We start from the raw sequence: 17,992 nt of genomic DNA on the forward strand, positions 1-17,992 counted from the left end.
AAAATTACCTGAGAAAAAGGCCTGGAGACTTTTCAGAGTCTTTGAATAATCAGCTGTTCACTACTTAAAAACAGGGAGCATTTTCTTCTTTTCATTTATTTTTTTAAAAAGAGGATCATCAGGCTTTAAAATGAAGATGAGTGAATGATTTCCACTGCTGGTTTATGCAAATTAATTAAGCTCTTTCTGTTCTCTGGTTGAAGATAATGTTTTAATATTTTTTTTTAATTTAAGAAAGGGAACAAAAGACTGAAGGGTATAAAGTAATGAATATAACTAAAATTAAAATCTTGTGCACTGGAATTTTCTTTTTCCTGGGAAGAGTACCAGGTAGGAAGTTTTGATCAAGAATACGGAGATTGGTGCAAACAGATCAAACCCTTCATCTACTTCAGAAATCTGTGCCAGCGTGGTCAATATATCACATTTCAAAAGAATGCGCAAACGCTTTAGAACAGACAATTGTAGCTGTGTGTCCTGGAAGGACATTTTCCTAAACTCAAGCAGCAACACTGGGTTTATGCTAGATAGCAAAACAATTCACCCCTTTCAAGTCAGCTGCTTTGTTCTGACTTCTCTTCCAAGAGCCTTCAGAGGTGGCACAAAGACGGCTGTGCGATGCCACCAACATTTCACTAGCCGTTCTTTATCTCAGGAAAATGCTAGATGTGATAAAGTGTAAGAATTCACTACTTTGATATGATTTTATATATAGTAGTGTAATTGTGGGCATAAATTTTTTAAAAGTTACTCGATGGGGGGAAAAAAAAAAAGCTTTCAATGACCTGGCACTCTGCCTGGTACCTAACTCTCAGGGTTTTTCTTGGAAGGGTAGTCTTGACATACTTCTCATCTTTGCAAGGGTTCCATTGCTTTCTGGATGTTACATTAGTAGTTTAACCTTGTCCATACTTGCAAATAACCTATTTTTGGCACTCATTCAACTAAGCCTGTACAACATAGTTTTGTGATGTATCTGCAGGATTTTTGAGGGGAGCATAACATAAAGATGAGAAGCAGGGGTCTGGATGGCTGGTTAGGATCCTCTGGGCTCGGACTTCAGCAGAGGTTAACACAGATACAGCAGTATTGCCACACTGCTGGGAGAAGTGCTAGCTATATTCAGAGTGAGCTGCTGGACTGCAGTTCTGAGCATGCTTCTGTATTTCAGAAATAGGCATATAACTGTTGCTAACATTTCTAGTCAATGTTATTTGGCCAATTGTACTTATCAGTAAGCTGGACTAGGACTACAGCTCCCTATCCATTCATTTCTCCTGAAAATAAGAAAATAATTCATTCTGGGAGTTCAAATCAACTATTTGGAAGCCAGAGATTGCTTTGGTAACAAATTAGAGCTAATTTGTTTCTCCCATGATATATTTATGAACTTTTCATTTCATAATTAAACTCTATGCTCAGAACAGGAGAAAAGCCAACATGCTCTGGATGCTCTTGCCAACACAAACCAAAGCAAAGTAGAAATATAAATATCTTTGTCTTCTCATTCAAGACGTAATTTATGTTTAATATAAATGAGATACAAATAATTGGTTTAATAAATACGTCAAAGAAAAATAAGAGAAATCACAGTGAATGTCAGGATTAAAAATAGTTTAAACTTTGATAAATTGCAGAAGTAAGATAAAACCAGCATCATTTGCCTAATACCAAACTTGCACAGGAACTTGATAAAATGCACTAGTTAAGGGATATTAAAAAGCAAGGTGAAAACCCTGGAAGAGAGTATTAGTGAAGCTGCAAAGGATGAATGTGATTTTACAAAACAGGAAATTGCAATTTAGAGTCTAATACTAAAAGCCCTGCAGCTACTCATTTTAGACGTAGACTCAAATCCTGCTTCACAGGATGTGATCAGCTGATTTGCTAAGATACTTTTCAGATTCCCATTGCTGAAAAGAAGAGTTAGTTCACAACATCTAACACAAACCATGTATAACAAGCGTACACCCCGATTTTTACCAATGTGTATATACAGAAAGACTAGACTATTCATTGAATTTTGATGTAAACAAAGAGCATGTAGAAAGGTTCTGAAAATAAACTGGGACATACTTAAAAAGTTGAAGATATTGTTCATGAACATGCACGTTTGCAAAATGCTAGAAAATAAGATGTTTTTAATAATATTCTAATTATTCCATAAAATATGAACAAATATGAAAAAGATTTGCAAAAAGTAGGAAAATAAAAACACTCCATCAAGGAAAAAAAAAAGCCAAAAAAGTGCAGCTTTTTAACAGAGATGATGAAAGGAATATACTGTTGATATACTACCACCAATACAAAATCTCACGACCAGAGTTGAAATCCAGTGAGACTAGTTTCAGAATAGTGAAAACTGTCATTCACAAAAGGAAAGGCAGACAAATGTCATAAAACCTCTTCTATTCAGAAGCATTTTATAGGTGTTGCACCACAATGAACTAGCTATATCTGAGCAAGCTACTTTTCTGGGTGAGAATCACTGTGCAAATAGCTATGTTTAACAGATTCAGTCAGAACAGCAAATACCACAACAGTAAATCATCCTAGATTTCAAGAACTTAATGTGAAGCTGTTTATACAGAATTACATGGTGACTACCAGAGACTGTAAAGTTTTATCTTACAAATTAGTTTCAGAACCATCGTATTGGGTGTAGGTGGGAAGGTTTTGGTAGCGGGGGGCTGCAGGGGTGGCCTCTGTGGAAAGGGGCCAGGGACCCACTGCTGTTCTTCCTGTGTTCTCCCCCCTCCTGCTTGGGGTGGGTGAGTGAGCAAGCGGCTGGATGAGCATTTGGCTGCTAGCTGGGGCCAACCCACCACCACACCTGTTAAAAAGGAAAAGTTAAATCCTTCTGAAAAACTGTAAAATTACCCAGTTTTGCAGCACGCTTCATAAAAAACGGGAAATAAATTTTAATGATAGCCATAAAAACAGGTGCTCTTTACTTCTCACCAAAATCAGAATTTCTCATTATTCCCTTTCAACAGATAGTTTATTCACATAAACTTTGATGGCAACTCTTGACCTGTCTTTGGATTCAGATTTTTTTCTAACAGGTACTGGCCTGAATGACATGTCCTGGAAGGAGCATAGAGCACTTTGCCACAGGAAATCAAACATCCTCCAGTGCTTCCAGGCATGCGGCATAAGTACTCTACATCTCCCTCTAAATATCTGGCCAAGGCTGAGAAGCAATACTGCATAACGCAATGGCTCTCGAACTCAGAAGTGAACAGGCACAGAACGTAGTGAGGATATGGGGTTAATGGGATTTGGTTGGCGGGGGCAAGAAGAGGGCAGGTGAGCAAGAAGCATGAGAAGCTTTGGGAAACTTCTGCTTGGCCTTTGCATTTGTCACCTTCCCACTTTCTTCCCTGTCCCCCTCTTACACTGGATGCTCCACTCAGTCTGGCAGCCTACAAGGCAGCAACTTGGCTTGGGACAGGCTTTTTGCATATGATGGCAGATGGCTCCCAAAACTGGGATCCCTTCCAGTTTCCTCTCTACCCGGGCCTTTCCCTTTTGCAATGTGTCAGGAGAATGTACCATGGAGGCTTTAAGAGTACTATAAATCAGAGCTGGGGAACCCAGGATGCCAATTAGTGAGGAATGTGACTTCCCTTGGCATCCATGGCTAGCCTAGACAGGAGACACAAATGCTGGAGAAGGAAAGACTCCGACACTTCTGTACTCCAGAGTCTTTGTATGGATCTGTACTGGGTGTATATGGCAAGGTTTTGGTAATGGAGAGGCTACAGGGGGGATCTCTGTGAGAAGAGGCTAAGGGCTGCCCCATGCCAGACACGGGAGGTTCCAGCCAGCTCTGCAACAGACCCACCACAGGACACAGCTGAGCACATCTGCCAAGTGTGTGGCACCTTTGTGAAAACATATTTAAGAAAGGGCAAAAACGCCACACAGGCAGAGAAGAAAAAAAAAAAAAATGAATGAGAAACAGCAGGTGAACACGAAGGTCAGAGAAGGAGGAGGGGGAGGAGGTGCTCCAGGTGCTGGAGCAGAGATTCCCCTGCAGCCTATGGAAAAGACCATGCCAGCGGAGATATCCACACTGCAGCTGTGGAGTACCCCACACTGCAGCATTGGATATCTCCTGAGGGAACTGCAGTCCACAGACAGCCCACACTGGAGCAGGCTTATCCTGAAGGACTGCTGCCAGTGGAAGGACCCACAGTGGAACAGGGAGGAAGGAGTGGAGAGAGGAACTGTTATGGACTGACCCTAACTCCCCATTCCCCATCCTCTCTGCACTACTTGGGAGGGGGCAGGAGGAGGCAGAGGAGTTTGAAACGAAGGAGTGAAGTTGAGCCTGGGAAAGGGGGAGGGCAGGGAAAGGTGGTGTTTTAAATTTTGTCTTTGTTTCTCACTGCCCAAATTATTGTAACTGACAATAAATTAAATTAATTTCCCCGAGTCAGATCTGTTTTGCCCTTGATGGTAGCTGGTAAGCAATCTCTCTGTCTTCATCTTGACCCACAAGATTTTTCATCCTGTTTTCTCCCCCTGTCATGTTAAGGAGGGGGAGTGAGTGAGCGGCTGGGTGGGAGTTTGGCCCTTACCCAAGGTTAATCCACCACAGGCTCTTAGGTCTAGTTACAAACAGATGCAGAAAACCCTGCTGGAAGCTTGGGTCCAGTATGTGGGAAGGGGTATGGCTGGACAAAGTCAGAAAAAACCAGTAGTGGTTTTGCTGAAACACGAATTGCAAGGACTCTTTATGAAAGCTGGGATGATGGATAAACTACTATGCTCCAAAGGGTAGAGGGTTAGAGTGAAGTGGCTAATGATATATATTAAGATAGGGATCCACTATCTTATTTCCTAGCACACCATTTCCTCCAGACTTAAATAACGGTAAAGGTCTCTTCTGACAGAGTTCAGAGATTCACCAGTTAAACTGAATTCAGTCTTTTGTAAGGATTGAAAATGAGACTGTGAAGTAAGGATGCCAAAATGTGATCATGACTTTGAAAAGGCGAAGTATCTTTACACATAAAGGCAATATACATGGTAAAAGTGTTTGTCTCTCACCTTTAAAGAAACACAAATCACATTCAATGCTTCCTTGATCTGAGGATGATGTGATTCATGAACTAGCTCCTCGCAGATCCAAATACCAAGGCTGCAAAGAGCAACACATCTGCAAAACAATGTTGGAGAACAAGTTGTCAAGAAACATGCTATAAGAACGTGCAATTTTTATGATTCATGATATGTCTCGCTAAAATCTAATAAACACAATTTTAGTATTTCGAAAAGAACTACACAAAAACCTTTGTAATGCTGTAACATTTAAAAATGCGAAAGAAATCCCAAGTACCCTGGTGAAGGCACAGAAAGGACAAAGGAAGCACCCTTCTGAGCAACTGAAAAATCCAAAAGACGTCAAGAACTCCTGCATATCTATGTGCTTTTTGGATTAAAAATACTACCTGAAATCAATGTATGGGAATTTCATATATATTTTCTTAAGACAAAGTAAAAATTCTGGTGGGAGGTTCCTCCTCCCCAACACGAGAGTTTCCTCATATTTGTTTAGAGCTTCTGGGACACAGAGACAAGAGAGGGGAATGTTATTCGTTCATAGATATTTACATTTTTTTAGATTGACAATAAACAAAGATGAATAGAGGAGGGGTAAATGAATGCTAGAGATAGTATACATATTGTGATTAAATACTTCAACTTTTGCTGTTTCTTCATTTAAAATCAGGAAATGGAAAAGGAGTGTAAAGGTAAAAAGTATTTAGATAGATGTGCTCAAATCAGCAGAGATGGATGAAATTTGTTCAGAAATGTTAAGGAGCTAGCTTAAGCAATCTCTGGATCATTAGTAATTATATTCAAGAACACAGGCTGCAAATATTTTGGAAACAACTTCAGAATTCAAAATCCTCCGGATAAAATTGGAGAGCAGTCCAAAATCGACAAGGTGAAAGCTGGTCATGGGAACTGCAAAGCACTACATCTGGGAAGGAAAAATCATATGCTAGAATAGAAACAGAAGTGGCTATGAAGCCTGTGCTGTAGAAAAAGGATTTTAAGGCTACACAGAATCATGAAACTGCTAACAGGTAGCAAAAATACATCTTGGAATTAGTGCTAAGTGATAGTGTAAATAAGATGTCAAACCACCTTGTTTTGTACACTGTCACTAAAATCTCAATTGCAAGACTGCCTCCATTACATTTTGATTAATACAATTTAAGAATAAAGACAAGCTTGAGGGAGTCTAGGAAAAAAGTGACAAAAATAATAAACAGCTTTGGGGAATATTACATATGGAAGAAAAGTTGAAGGGCGTACTGAGTCTAGATCACAATTAAGGAAGGAAATGATAAGAAATCTTCTGACGTGCAGTAAGTCACTGAAGAGTTTAATTTCCAGTAGAAAAGATTTCTCCTATATACTGGTCATACAAACAACCCAAGTGTAAAAATTAGATAAGTATTGGAATAGTCTGTCTAGGATTTCTGTAACTTTCTTCTTTGAGAAAATTTTCAGGACCATTTAGGCATGCTACTGCCAGGAATGTTTTAAACACACTCCAGCCTCGGAGGAGGGAGAGCTTACAGAAGTACTCCTGGTCCCTTCCCAGTCTACTCTTCTGCTATTTCCACAGTATGTGTTTCAATCCTTTTTGAACAAAAGAAAATAAGAACATAGAATAAACAATAAATGTAGACAGTTTGTGTAAGCTGACTCAGAAAATAAACCTTTAGTGTATAGAAGAGTAGACAGCTCTAAGTCCGTGTTACTATTTAAGGTTTTCTTTATGCTACTGAGATCCATTCCACGTCTGATGACATACTGATGTGCAAAATATCCAGGAGTCTGTGAGGTTTCTACCAAGAACACCAGTTTCACTATCATTATTCAGAGTAGTCTCTGAAAAACTGTAGTTATGTGGCTACAATGTTGTTATTAAAGAATCACAGCCTTAACAGCACAAGCAGAAGAAGAGATGAACACCGAGTTCATCAACCTATCACTTCTTTTTCAGACTGTCAGCAGCAGGAGAGGAATTTGATTAATACAGTTATTAATCTTTATAGATGGAGATGTGAGAGTAGAACATATTTCAGATAACTGACTTCCCTGAAGCTCGGTTGGGTCAAGTATGTAATGAAACACAAAACATCGACCCTCTGTGGAAGCGATAAGGAATAGAGATGTATAACTTGGGTAACAATAACAGCACTCAGACTTGCTAGAGATATACAGAGCTACGTACCTAAGTTCCAAGAAATCTAAGTTCTCTCCTAGGAAACTGCAAAGACGATTAAGACTCTACCAGTGGCTGGGCTGACATGGCAAAATCATAATGCAGATCCCAAATATGACCTCTGATAGTAACCCAGGTGAACTCCGTACTGCTGTGAAGCAGATGGTATCAGAGAGGTTATTCCCAAAAGAGACAGTGGATAAACTGCCACTGGGCAGGAAGAAAAGGCAGTCAAGCTTCAGGAGCTGTGGGAATATCATTATCCTCACAGCAGAGACATACCCATCTCTCTCCCAGAAGAAGGAGAGGGGCACAGGCAACCCAAAGAGACATTGGAAATCTATTCCTTTTTAATCTTCATTTAATGTTATTACACACAGTAGTCCAACTTTGCATTTTGGGGGTAGCATAACTCAGCTCTCTGAAAGGCTGGGCATACACATGTGCCTCTGCTCCTATATACACACCCTCACAGCCGGACAGGATATGGGCACATGCAGAATGTTCCCTTCGTCTTCCCAGACACTGCCAGAACTGAAGACGTTAATGCTGTGTGCTTCAGCGCCACAGGATCAGTAATAATGTTCTGAACCAAATGGATTTAAATCACCTTTTTCAAAAGCAAAGTGGAGAGTGTTACGCTTTTTAGAACTCAGTTTTGCAAAAGAAGATGAAAAATTAAATTAAAATTATCTCAGAACATTCCTTCCTTCCCCTGTGTTGAGAGAGATTACCAGCTCAGGTGAAGAACAGGTAAATGGGATGATGAAAACTGCTCCTTGTTGTCCAGCAAAACATTTTAAGGTTCAATGAACTGATCTTTCCAGTAACATTTTTCAGGCATGTGGTTCTAGTATCTTGCATTTGTTAAGTAACAATTTATTAGTTGAGCATATATAGACACTCCACCCAAACAGACAAGGTACGCAAGTGTGCTCTTCCTTGGTAGGCATTACAGATTCCTGTTCCAATCCCATACACAGGACTCTATAACTGAAAGCTTCAGGGGATGGGTAAGGAGGAACAAAATCCTAAGCAAATTAAGAAATAGAACAAAAAACTGGTAAGTATCTTCTCCTTTGAAGTTCTCTATCTGATGAAGATGCTTAGGTTTAAGCATCAGAGCAATCATTCCCAGTTTAATGCTTAGTTCAGGATCTTCTGCTTCTTTTCCATACCGTAAAGAAAGGCTCACGTACCTTGGATTATTTCTGTTTTTCAAATTAAATCATGTGGTCTAATAAAAAATAATCATACCTCCCTCATAAGTAACCTTGTCCTTCATCAAACTCAAAAATGCCTCTCTAGGTACAGAAAATCCTTGAGCTGAACACCAGGGTAGGCTAGGAGGGCATAGAGCTTATATCCTTACCCATATTAACACCCTTTTCTATCAGCCACTATCAGAGAAAGGATACTGGGCTAGACCAGCATTTGGTCTGACAAAAAAAGTCTGTTCTGTTATTATCTCTATTTACCAACAATTTCACATTCACACGGTAGACCACAGTTTTGATAGTGGTAAAGAAAACCATGAACAAAATACATACAAGCTTTTACTTTAAGCTTTTCAATATATCCAACTCAAAACACTATAATAAAGAAAAGAATCTATTAATTTAGAAGCTCTTTTTGTATGACCTACCGTGCAGGACCAGATGGCTCCTCTCTTGCTGAACTTAACACAGTTTTAATTATGAGTTCCTAAAACAAAGAGGAAAATATTCGCTGATTTACCAATATCTCCATGACATGAAGTATCAGAAAATTACAATTTTATTATAGCATACGTAGGCATGTTGCTTAGCTGAGTCTCTAGGTTTGTGGTCAGATAGATTGTTTGCTTACCACTACTCCAAGCTTCTAGCCTGCCCTAGATGCTCATTATTGTGCTACCTCAAGAATATCCCACAGGTTACTGTCCTAATTTCTGCTGATTACCCATTTATCCAATTCTTGCCAATACATTTCCATAAAATAGCAAGGGTAAAAAAAAAAAAAAAAAAAAAAAAAAAAAAAGCCTCCCTAAAGCTAGGTTCTGTGAATAGCCCTGAAGGGTATTACAGAAAGTACCTATCACTTTGAGGTTTAAACAAGCAAATTTTTCCCCTCCAAAATTATATTGATTTAAAAAGTCTTTGGAAGTAGTTGCAGAACAAGTGACTACAGTGCCTTAAGAATGATGTCAAGAAGAATTCTGACTCAACTGCAGTGAAATGTCCGTAAAGCTGTAGGTTGCTCTCAATAAAGCTCAAGTAAATAGCCATTATGCAATAAAAATGAGAAAGAAGGAATTAAAAATCAGTCCCCAAAAGGGAGCAAGGTGTAAAGCAGCTTCCAAGCCATTGTCTCTCTCTAAGTTGAAACAGTTTGGAAACTTATGGGGAGCCTTTCTTAGACATAGCAATCATACCTGACACACATACAGCAATTAAACACACGAACTGAGCTCTGCCTGGTTTCAGTGTACTGGCACACTACCCAACTCTGTGTTATGATAGGGAGGGTAAGGTCTCTGTTAATCTTTGCTTTTTGTCTAAAAGAACATACTGATGTACACAGGTTTTCTAAAGCCCTTAGGAACACGGGCAGATTTCACCAGTTGTGAATTCTCAATAAATTAAATAATGTATCTTGAACCTCCTAATCTTCTCCTTCTCAGCTGATTCAATCTGTGACACTGCAAATAGCCATAATGAGAGTAGGCTTGAAAAGGTGAGCTAACACATCATTTTCTTTTACAAACATATGAAAACACTTTATTAAGTTAATAGCAATTATAAAGTATGTTTAGTAGTATAAAGTTTGACAAGATTTTATGGGATCTTGAGCCTTATAATCCATTTGAAATGATTTCTGAAAAATTTTAGACTCTTAAAATTTTTAGTTAATATTTCCTGGAACAACCTCATATTAAGCATATACTTGGTAGCTGAATACCATCCAAATATTCTTAAAATTCCTACCTTAACATCCGTAAACTGAGATACAGCAATGTCAGGAATGTTTGGGTGAAGAGCTGGTAGTTCATGATATAAATTGGGAAAACAGACTAGAGATCCTAAAAGAACTTGTGCTTCAACTCTTGGTGCCTAAAAAGGTGGGGAGAAATATATATTCTTACTGCAATCAGGAAGCTAACATTTCTAGCTGCCTTAAAAGAGAACAATGGCTGAAACTCTACACAGCTATTTCTTTTCTCCTTCTGCAAATTCTGCAGAGCTGAGCAAACCGAGACCACAGCCCCATGGATTGCTATTCATGCATACCCCATGTTCCCATTTTCCAAGATGGTCAAAAGGAAGCAGAGGAATTGTTAGGACTACAGACAAATGACTGTGCTGCTAACTAGGCTCGGGTCTGAGGTTCAGCTAGTTGAACAGGATGTGGAAAACTACTGGACATGACATGAAGCGTTGCTGGACATGACAGGTAACAGTGTAAGAAGCTGACAGAGGCTTCAGATAGTACCTTGAGGGAGGCTGGATTTCACAGTTGGTTAAAGGGGGAATGACGTGAGAAACAGTCAAAACTCACAGACAGTTGGAGAGGAGTATTGGGGAGCTTTGAGGGAGTACAGTCATGCAAGGCCAAGAGCACCTAGGTAATCATATCAGTATTACTATATAAGGCTGAAGTTGCCTGGGTAACAATATCAGAAATACATCCAAATAGTGCAAACGCTAGCAGATTTGAGTTCTCAAGCTTGATCATCAAAGTCATTGCATAGCAGAGACATGGAGGAATAAATATACTTTTTAAATGAAGGTACAGTCAAAATGGACATTTATTTTAAAACATTTTAAAGCACAAATAAATGGCAGTCACAATTCCGAGAACTCTGAAGTAAAAGAAGATTCTCTGCTTCAACAGTAATTTTTGCATTCTTCACATATTTTCTGGAGAGGACTTGCATGTGTAGTGTTCTAGAATAAACCACTGACAGTATCTATATTTGCTAACCGTTACATTGAATTCTGGGGTCAAGTTAACAAGCTAGTCAAGGAAAAATACTGCCCAGTTTTCTCTCAAATCCTTTCCACTTGCACATAAATGAGAATTAACTGAGGAATACTTACATTGAGGAAAGAAGAAGCAGCCACTCTTCCTGCTGCTACAATGAAATCCATAATAAGCATGGTGGCACCAGGCAAACCAAGCGAAAAGAACTGAGGAGAGCAGTGCTTGATGATTGTATTGACAATATCCTTGCAGAAGGAAAAGGGAAAAAAAGAAAAAGAAGAGTATCAACAAGATGAACAATGAATGAACAAAAGGCAGCTATTTACCAAAGGTAGAAGGTAAAAATGCAAGAAAGCAAATTCATTGTGGCAATTAAGACATTCATTACTGAGTGAAGAGTAGCGTAAAAAGATAAATTCCTTAAGTATACTCATATTAATATAAGTAAACTGCGGTATACTTTATATATCAATTTAACCTTGGACACTATTGTACGAGGTCGGTACCCGGTCACATCTTATATTCATTTACATTTAGCTTTTAAGAGTTCTATAAATGATTAACCATTCATTAAAATATGTACAGAAGAGATATAGTGAGATAACCAGCTATTAGACCTTTCTTAACATCATCCTTAATCCTCTCCAACAAGTATCACCTGACTATAACTTTAAAAAAGGTATTAGCCTCTTACATATATCCATATGGAACCAAAATATAAAGAAAGAATTATAATAGTGTTTTGTAACATTTCTGGTATGTGGTTATTCAACACAGCATATTACGTTCTTGTAGACTTAGTGAGGCAGTTTTTAAAATTAATGTACACGATGCAATTTCTTCAAAAGTACTGGAAAAAGTATAAAATGTTGTAATTATTAAAAACCATCCCAAGTTCACAGATAGGCAAAAAACATAACCCTCTTCCTCCTTTGAATAATTCTCCAATAACAGTGATATCCAACTAAATGGCAATATGTTATAGGAAGATTTGCAATCAGCAAGAAAAGCAGTGTAAACTGGTCGTTAGAGGACAGAAACTGGAGATCTGTCCTATCCATAGCCATCTGTGGAATAATTTTGGACTAGTTCTATTTTGCCCAGTTAATGAAAACAGGGTTGTTTGAACCTTTGATCTCCCTATGCCTCTAACTGCTCCTCAAAAAAGTTCACAAAACTAACTTTTTCACACTTCTGATGCAAGCCTTTAAAAAGCCTGTTTAAGCCATACAGTATTTTCAGACTTGTTCATATTAAAACCTATGAAAAAGATCTACTCCCACTGATTAGATACACTCAGTATGTCTCAGTTTGCTGGTTCCTATACTTGCTGTAGAAGTAAACTACTCCAACGTAGCGAGCACAATTTACTTTTCCACTAGCTAAACTGTTGCATCAGGGAGCAAGTAAGAAGAACAGTAGACCTTAGAGAGATCTGCTTCCTTCTCTTTCTTGCATGCTTCAATCTGTAACATACAATCAGCAAAAAATGAAAGAGTACCTTTTCCGCCCTCGTATTTGCTTGGAATGGACTACAAAAAAGCATTTCTGATTACAACCAAGAACATGAGGGCCATTTAACGAAGTTTAGAAAAAGTATCAGTCACATAACTATTTTCAAAGACAAAGTTATATTACTCAGCTGAAAATCCATTCAGTATTTTTGATAAAACAATTTTATTTTTAGTTATAATATTTATATTAACCTGAATTTTGTAATTAAACTTACTTGATCAACATGAAGAAGTCCACAGTGCATTATATTGTAGAAATGAGTTAAAAAATCCCTGTTTGGAGAAACATCTTGTCTTCGCTTCATTGTCTTACAAATCAGTTTATAAGCATGTAGCTTTCCTTGTTTGTATTTATCGGTCAGCATTGTTGCCTACAGTTTTAAAACGATATTTATTATTCATAAATCAAAAAATTACATTAAACACTTCTGCACCTACATAAACTTTTATTTCTGCTTCACTGCTTAGTGCTCAAATTTACCTTGAACAGCCACGGTGTTAGAATTCTCAGTGGTGGAATTAAAACTGGTGGAGATGGTGAAGTTAGGTTATCTGTTGAAATACCAAGATTGTCTCTTATCTGCAATTATTGAAAACAAAACAAAAAGATAAATATTTAAGGGAAGTATATAAGGTGGTGGTTTTTTCCTTCTGAAAATCCTGCCCGATCAGGTCAGGTTGGAGAAGAGGTTCAGTTCTTTTACCTTGGCCAGATTCTGCCACAGTTCACACAGGTAATCAAAAACCTGGGCATGAATCTCTGGATCCATGATGCTGTTGACATCTCCCAAAATTCCTAGCATTCGCCTCCACATCACAGTAGCAACATCTGCGTGCCATCCTGTAAGCGTTCCCCCAGCCATCACGCTGCAACATTCTGAGGGGAATTCACTAGCTTCTGTAATGGAAGAAAAAAGTACAGCGAGATCTACCTCTCCAGAAAAAGAAAAGTTCTGATATAACTATTACACACATAGTTTTCTTAAAACCAAAGCAAAAAAAAGATCAGGCTTTCAGAGTAAGGTATTTCTTACCCATTCAGCCACCTCAACGCTGGATATGTTTAACTATATGTCTATTATCAAACTCTGTAGAGGAAGAATTGTCCTGTTTCTTATATTCTTTCCATAAATAACATTTAAGGTCACTACTGAAGCCCTAATACGGATCTGACGGACCTAGTAAGGCCGCCCCTTTTGTAAGTCCTGTCTTAAATTCTTTGGAGTCAATGAATCTGCAGAACTCCACTTGCCTGCTTCCAAGCAGAATTACATTTCAACTTTTCATTTTTCCCAATAAAATAGAAAGACAATTTTCCTTTGAATCTACTAGGAATGTATTTTATTGCAAATTGAAGAGAAAGGTGAGTAAACTTGTCTCTGGCTGCTGTTCTTTAAGCAGTAAGTTTGTATGACTGGAGAGGCAACATTCAGTAACCTAGCACCACAGCCTAACTCTCACCTAGCTCTCTCTACACGTCAGTGTTATATGAATGAACAATCTTTTTTAGGCAGAAGATGATTAATCTAGTTTGTCCATACAAAGAAAACTTTGATAGATTCCGATGGCTAAAGTCTACTCAGCTCACACTTAACTAGCTGAACAGCCACACTAAACTAGCTAACGAGCCACAGTTTTAAAGCAGTGGGCATGCAGAATCTCCTTTCCGCCCCTCTCAGACGGATTTTCAAAACACCTCCGCACCAGAATTTGCTGAGATCTTCTGAAAATCTCGCAGCTCCCACAGACATACAAAATCAAAATTAAATCTGAATTCAGCCTAATCACATAGCCTCTTCTTTTGAAGATCTGGACCACTGTGGTAGAGACACTAATGGTTTCTAAGCTGCAGATTTCAAAGTACAAAGCAAAATGATGATATTTCTGTCCATCAGTAGGCTACTTAAAGGAAAAGGGTCTGAAATATACATCAGACACTCTTCTGTTTCCATGAGACCAAATACGGGAGAAATGGAAACTTCGTATTTACAAAGTGAATGTATCCTAGAATTCAATAGCCAAGATAGTTGAAGTAATCATAAACTTGTTTAAATATGAAAGGGAAAAGAACCAAACTTCCAAGGAGAAATTATAACATTACTTTAAAATTATGTCTTATTATTTGTACTTCAATGATAAAACAGTCCATGGCAGGGCCACATACTAGATTAAACTGCCACGACTCTAAGCATCAAGAAGAACAATTATAAATGTGTGGACTATTAATCCACTGCTAATAATTCCAATGAAACGCAAGATAAAATGCAAAAGGGTTTTGTTTGCTTTTAAAGGAAATCACTGTAATTAAATATTTTTAAAAGTGCAGACGAAATAGCCTTGTACAGGATTGTTTACAACTAATGTGATACTAGCTACTTCACTATATTGCATTCAAAAGAAAGAAAGAACAGGTTTGTATTTTCTATTCCAGATATTGCCTAGGTCATCTGGCGTCTGTAAAACAGAGTGGTGGAGCTTCTCATCCAGCTGCAGATCCTTCTGCTCAATATGATCTGCATGAAGAGTGGCAGGAGAGGGTGTCTGTGATCGGGATCCAAGAGCAGATTGGATTGGAGAAGCACTTTCAGAGCCTGCAAATGCAATTTTTAACAGTTACCTTAAAAGCCTTTTCTATTTTCTTGAGCTACTGAAATGTTGTCTAAACATAGCATTAAAAGAAAACTGAGCTACTTTTATATATCAAACCGGGCCAAGAAAAGATATAAAAACTGTAAGCAGATCTCCCTGTGAATGGTGCTCTGAAAGAAAACAAATTACATGCAGGAAAGCTGAAAGATGAACATCAAAATCAGATAGGTAAATGGATTAACAGAGCTCTATTTTAGGCCCAAATAATTTTAAATGTGTTTTTTCTGCAGCGCTTTCAGTGTTCTGAACCAGTCAAATTTCTCTCCACATTCCCTCACCTAAATTTCTCTCCGGCAAAGTGTTTAAGCAGAAATTTTCCTGAAACATCTGCTCTTCCAGGTTTATGGATGCATGCAAGTTAACTTAGAAAATATAAAAGCTTAAACCAGTAACTGACAATCTTTGATGTTTATCTGCTGATTGGGCTGAGAAAATCCATATGGAGGGAGAGTTCTGTATACTCAGAGGAACGTTATTTCCTCTAAGACAGGAAAATACAAGTGTTCGAATGGCAGTGCTGCAAAGGCATTTTTCCACGATCACCACTGAGCAACCTCTCTAGGCAACTATTTGGGCTCCTCTGCTGAGAGGTCTGTGGAGAGGAAGTAGGTATTTGTATTTTTCTTCTGCACTACCTTAGTTTCACTTCCGGAATTTGCCTAAAGATCCTTATAAAAAGCTGAGTTCGGCCAGAACAGTCAGACGGCAGGAAAAAAGAGAACAGATATTCACCACATACTTCCCTGCACATCAGCACATGTTAAAATGGAAGAATTCAAACCTATTTTAACACTTAGATAAATGTAACTGGGACCCAAAAATTATGTGTGAAGTTCAGTATTAGAGAGAAACTGAACTTTAGGGACAGCAATGAAAAAGCGAGCCTTTTAAAACAGTAATTTTCCCCAATTATTGGCTGCAAAGTGTTTTTTCTTGCAAAGAGCACAAATGGTTTAAAGAACTTGACAGAAAATGTCAGTGTCAAATATCAGAACAGAAATTGTGGTAAACAAACTTAATTACATTGTTAAACTGCAAAGGTCTCTATCTGTTTTAAATGGCAAAGGCAATGAAGCTTTTATCATCAATTTAAATCAACACCTCTATGCAGGAGAGATGGACGCTACTGCTTCATACACAGACTACTGTTTCACTCAACAGGTAATGGTACTCTCCTCTCACTACTGATCGCTCGTTTTCCACATGCTCACAAAGATAATGTAAAATACACACTTAAAAGATGCTCAGAGAAATCTTTTCCTACTTCTCTTCCACTCTGCTCATTAAGTGGGGATGGATGAAAGTAGATCAAGAGAAAGAGCGAGAAAGAGTGATTCGGGGGGTGGGGGTGGAGCGAGGGGGAGGGGGATAGACAGGGACAGAGAGGGAAGGAGAGGGAGAGAAAGAGCGGGCAGGGGAGGGAGGGAAGGAGACCTTCATATGATGGAAGAGAATGGCCAGAAATAATTATGGCAAATTTGCTGAACAACTGGATTCTTCTAAGAAGCACTAAAATACTCCAGCATATGTGGATCCAAATTTGACAGAGAATACTATGGGTGCAACTTGTTCTAGGACTCGTAAACAGCAATCAATAATAAACTCAATCATTTGCTAAGAATATGAAATAATGCCTATATGCCAAGAAGAAATCTTCCTTCCAAAAACCTTCAAAGCAGAACTATTTAGAAACAAGTTGATTTCTGAGCAGCAGAACCACCAAAGTGAGTTTCTGCATGGATTCGCTGGGATCTAATATAGTGAATTCACATTGCAGCCTCCCTGTTAACGGGACTCTGCATACATGCAATTTTCACTAAATAGCTGCCTATCTTTCTTAAAATTTCAAAGCAAATAATGTGTTTCTGTTTTCTTCTTCTACGTCAATTTAGCAGAAATTAGACAATGAGCTCCAACATTGTTGGGGGCATGGAACAGTCAGACAGAGACAGACAGTGTAATTGCACAAGTCTTGCTTCCTCAGGAAACCCAGCTAAATGCATGTGACACACAAAAGCTGCCTCTCTAAAACAGTGGTCCAAACAACAAGAAGAGACAGCCACAGAATCTCTCAGTGGACAACTCAGTCATTAACTGCAATCTTATCAATTCAATTATACTGCAAACTTGGACAAAAATACTGAACAGCAATGAAATTATTAACATATAAAAACAAACAAACAGAAAAAGAACAGATTTTCTGCAAGGACTTTCAACAAGCACACAGCAAAGAGAAAAATGAAGAGAACGAAAGTCAAGCTGAACATTGTTGAACAAGCTGAACAACAATGTCCAAGAAAGCTAATACCATGCTTCTTTCAGCAGGAAGGCAATTTTCGAAAGTGAAAATTGTGGCGGTGGAAGTAAAGATGTCTTTCAATATCTCTGAAAATGCAGAGTTTGATTTCTCACAGAGAACAAGACACTGTATGTAGCTATAAGCTTTCACAGATAAATAGGTACTTGTTCCCAGGGTTGTAAGAGGAATGGTAGTGCGTTACAGTTACGGAACACGGAGTATGAAAATGACTATGGACATCTTTACTTCTCATTTACAAAATCTGGCAAGAGACTGTTCTTCCAAATGCTCCTCAGAGAGGGAGATTCTCTCTTT

General features: G+C 38.4%; 1 protein-coding gene across 9 annotated transcripts in view; it reads right to left on the minus strand.

Moving 5' to 3' along the window:
- Positions 1-17,992, minus strand: part of RALGAPA1 (Ral GTPase activating protein catalytic subunit alpha 1) — a 138,915-nt gene that overhangs the window by 61,873 nt on the left and 59,050 nt on the right. For all 9 annotated transcript variants that reach the window (XM_076345047.1, XM_076345046.1, XM_076345045.1 and 6 more), the window contains 8 exons: positions 15,168-15,320; positions 13,434-13,627; positions 13,211-13,309; positions 12,945-13,100; positions 11,332-11,460; positions 10,219-10,344; positions 8,898-8,956; positions 5,059-5,167 (listed from right to left, as the gene is read on the minus strand). In XM_076345047.1, coding sequence (XP_076201162.1) covers positions 5,059-5,167; positions 8,898-8,956; positions 10,219-10,344; positions 11,332-11,460; positions 12,945-13,100; positions 13,211-13,309; positions 13,434-13,627; positions 15,168-15,320 — 1,025 coding nt within the window. The remainder of the gene's footprint in view (positions 1-5,058; positions 5,168-8,897; positions 8,957-10,218; positions 10,345-11,331; positions 11,461-12,944; positions 13,101-13,210; positions 13,310-13,433; positions 13,628-15,167; positions 15,321-17,992) is intronic.

The sequence above is a fragment of the Aptenodytes patagonicus genome, chromosome 7 (genome assembly GCF_965638725.1).
Source record: "Aptenodytes patagonicus chromosome 7, bAptPat1.pri.cur, whole genome shotgun sequence".
Classification (NCBI taxonomy): Eukaryota; Metazoa; Chordata; class Aves; order Sphenisciformes; family Spheniscidae; genus Aptenodytes; species Aptenodytes patagonicus.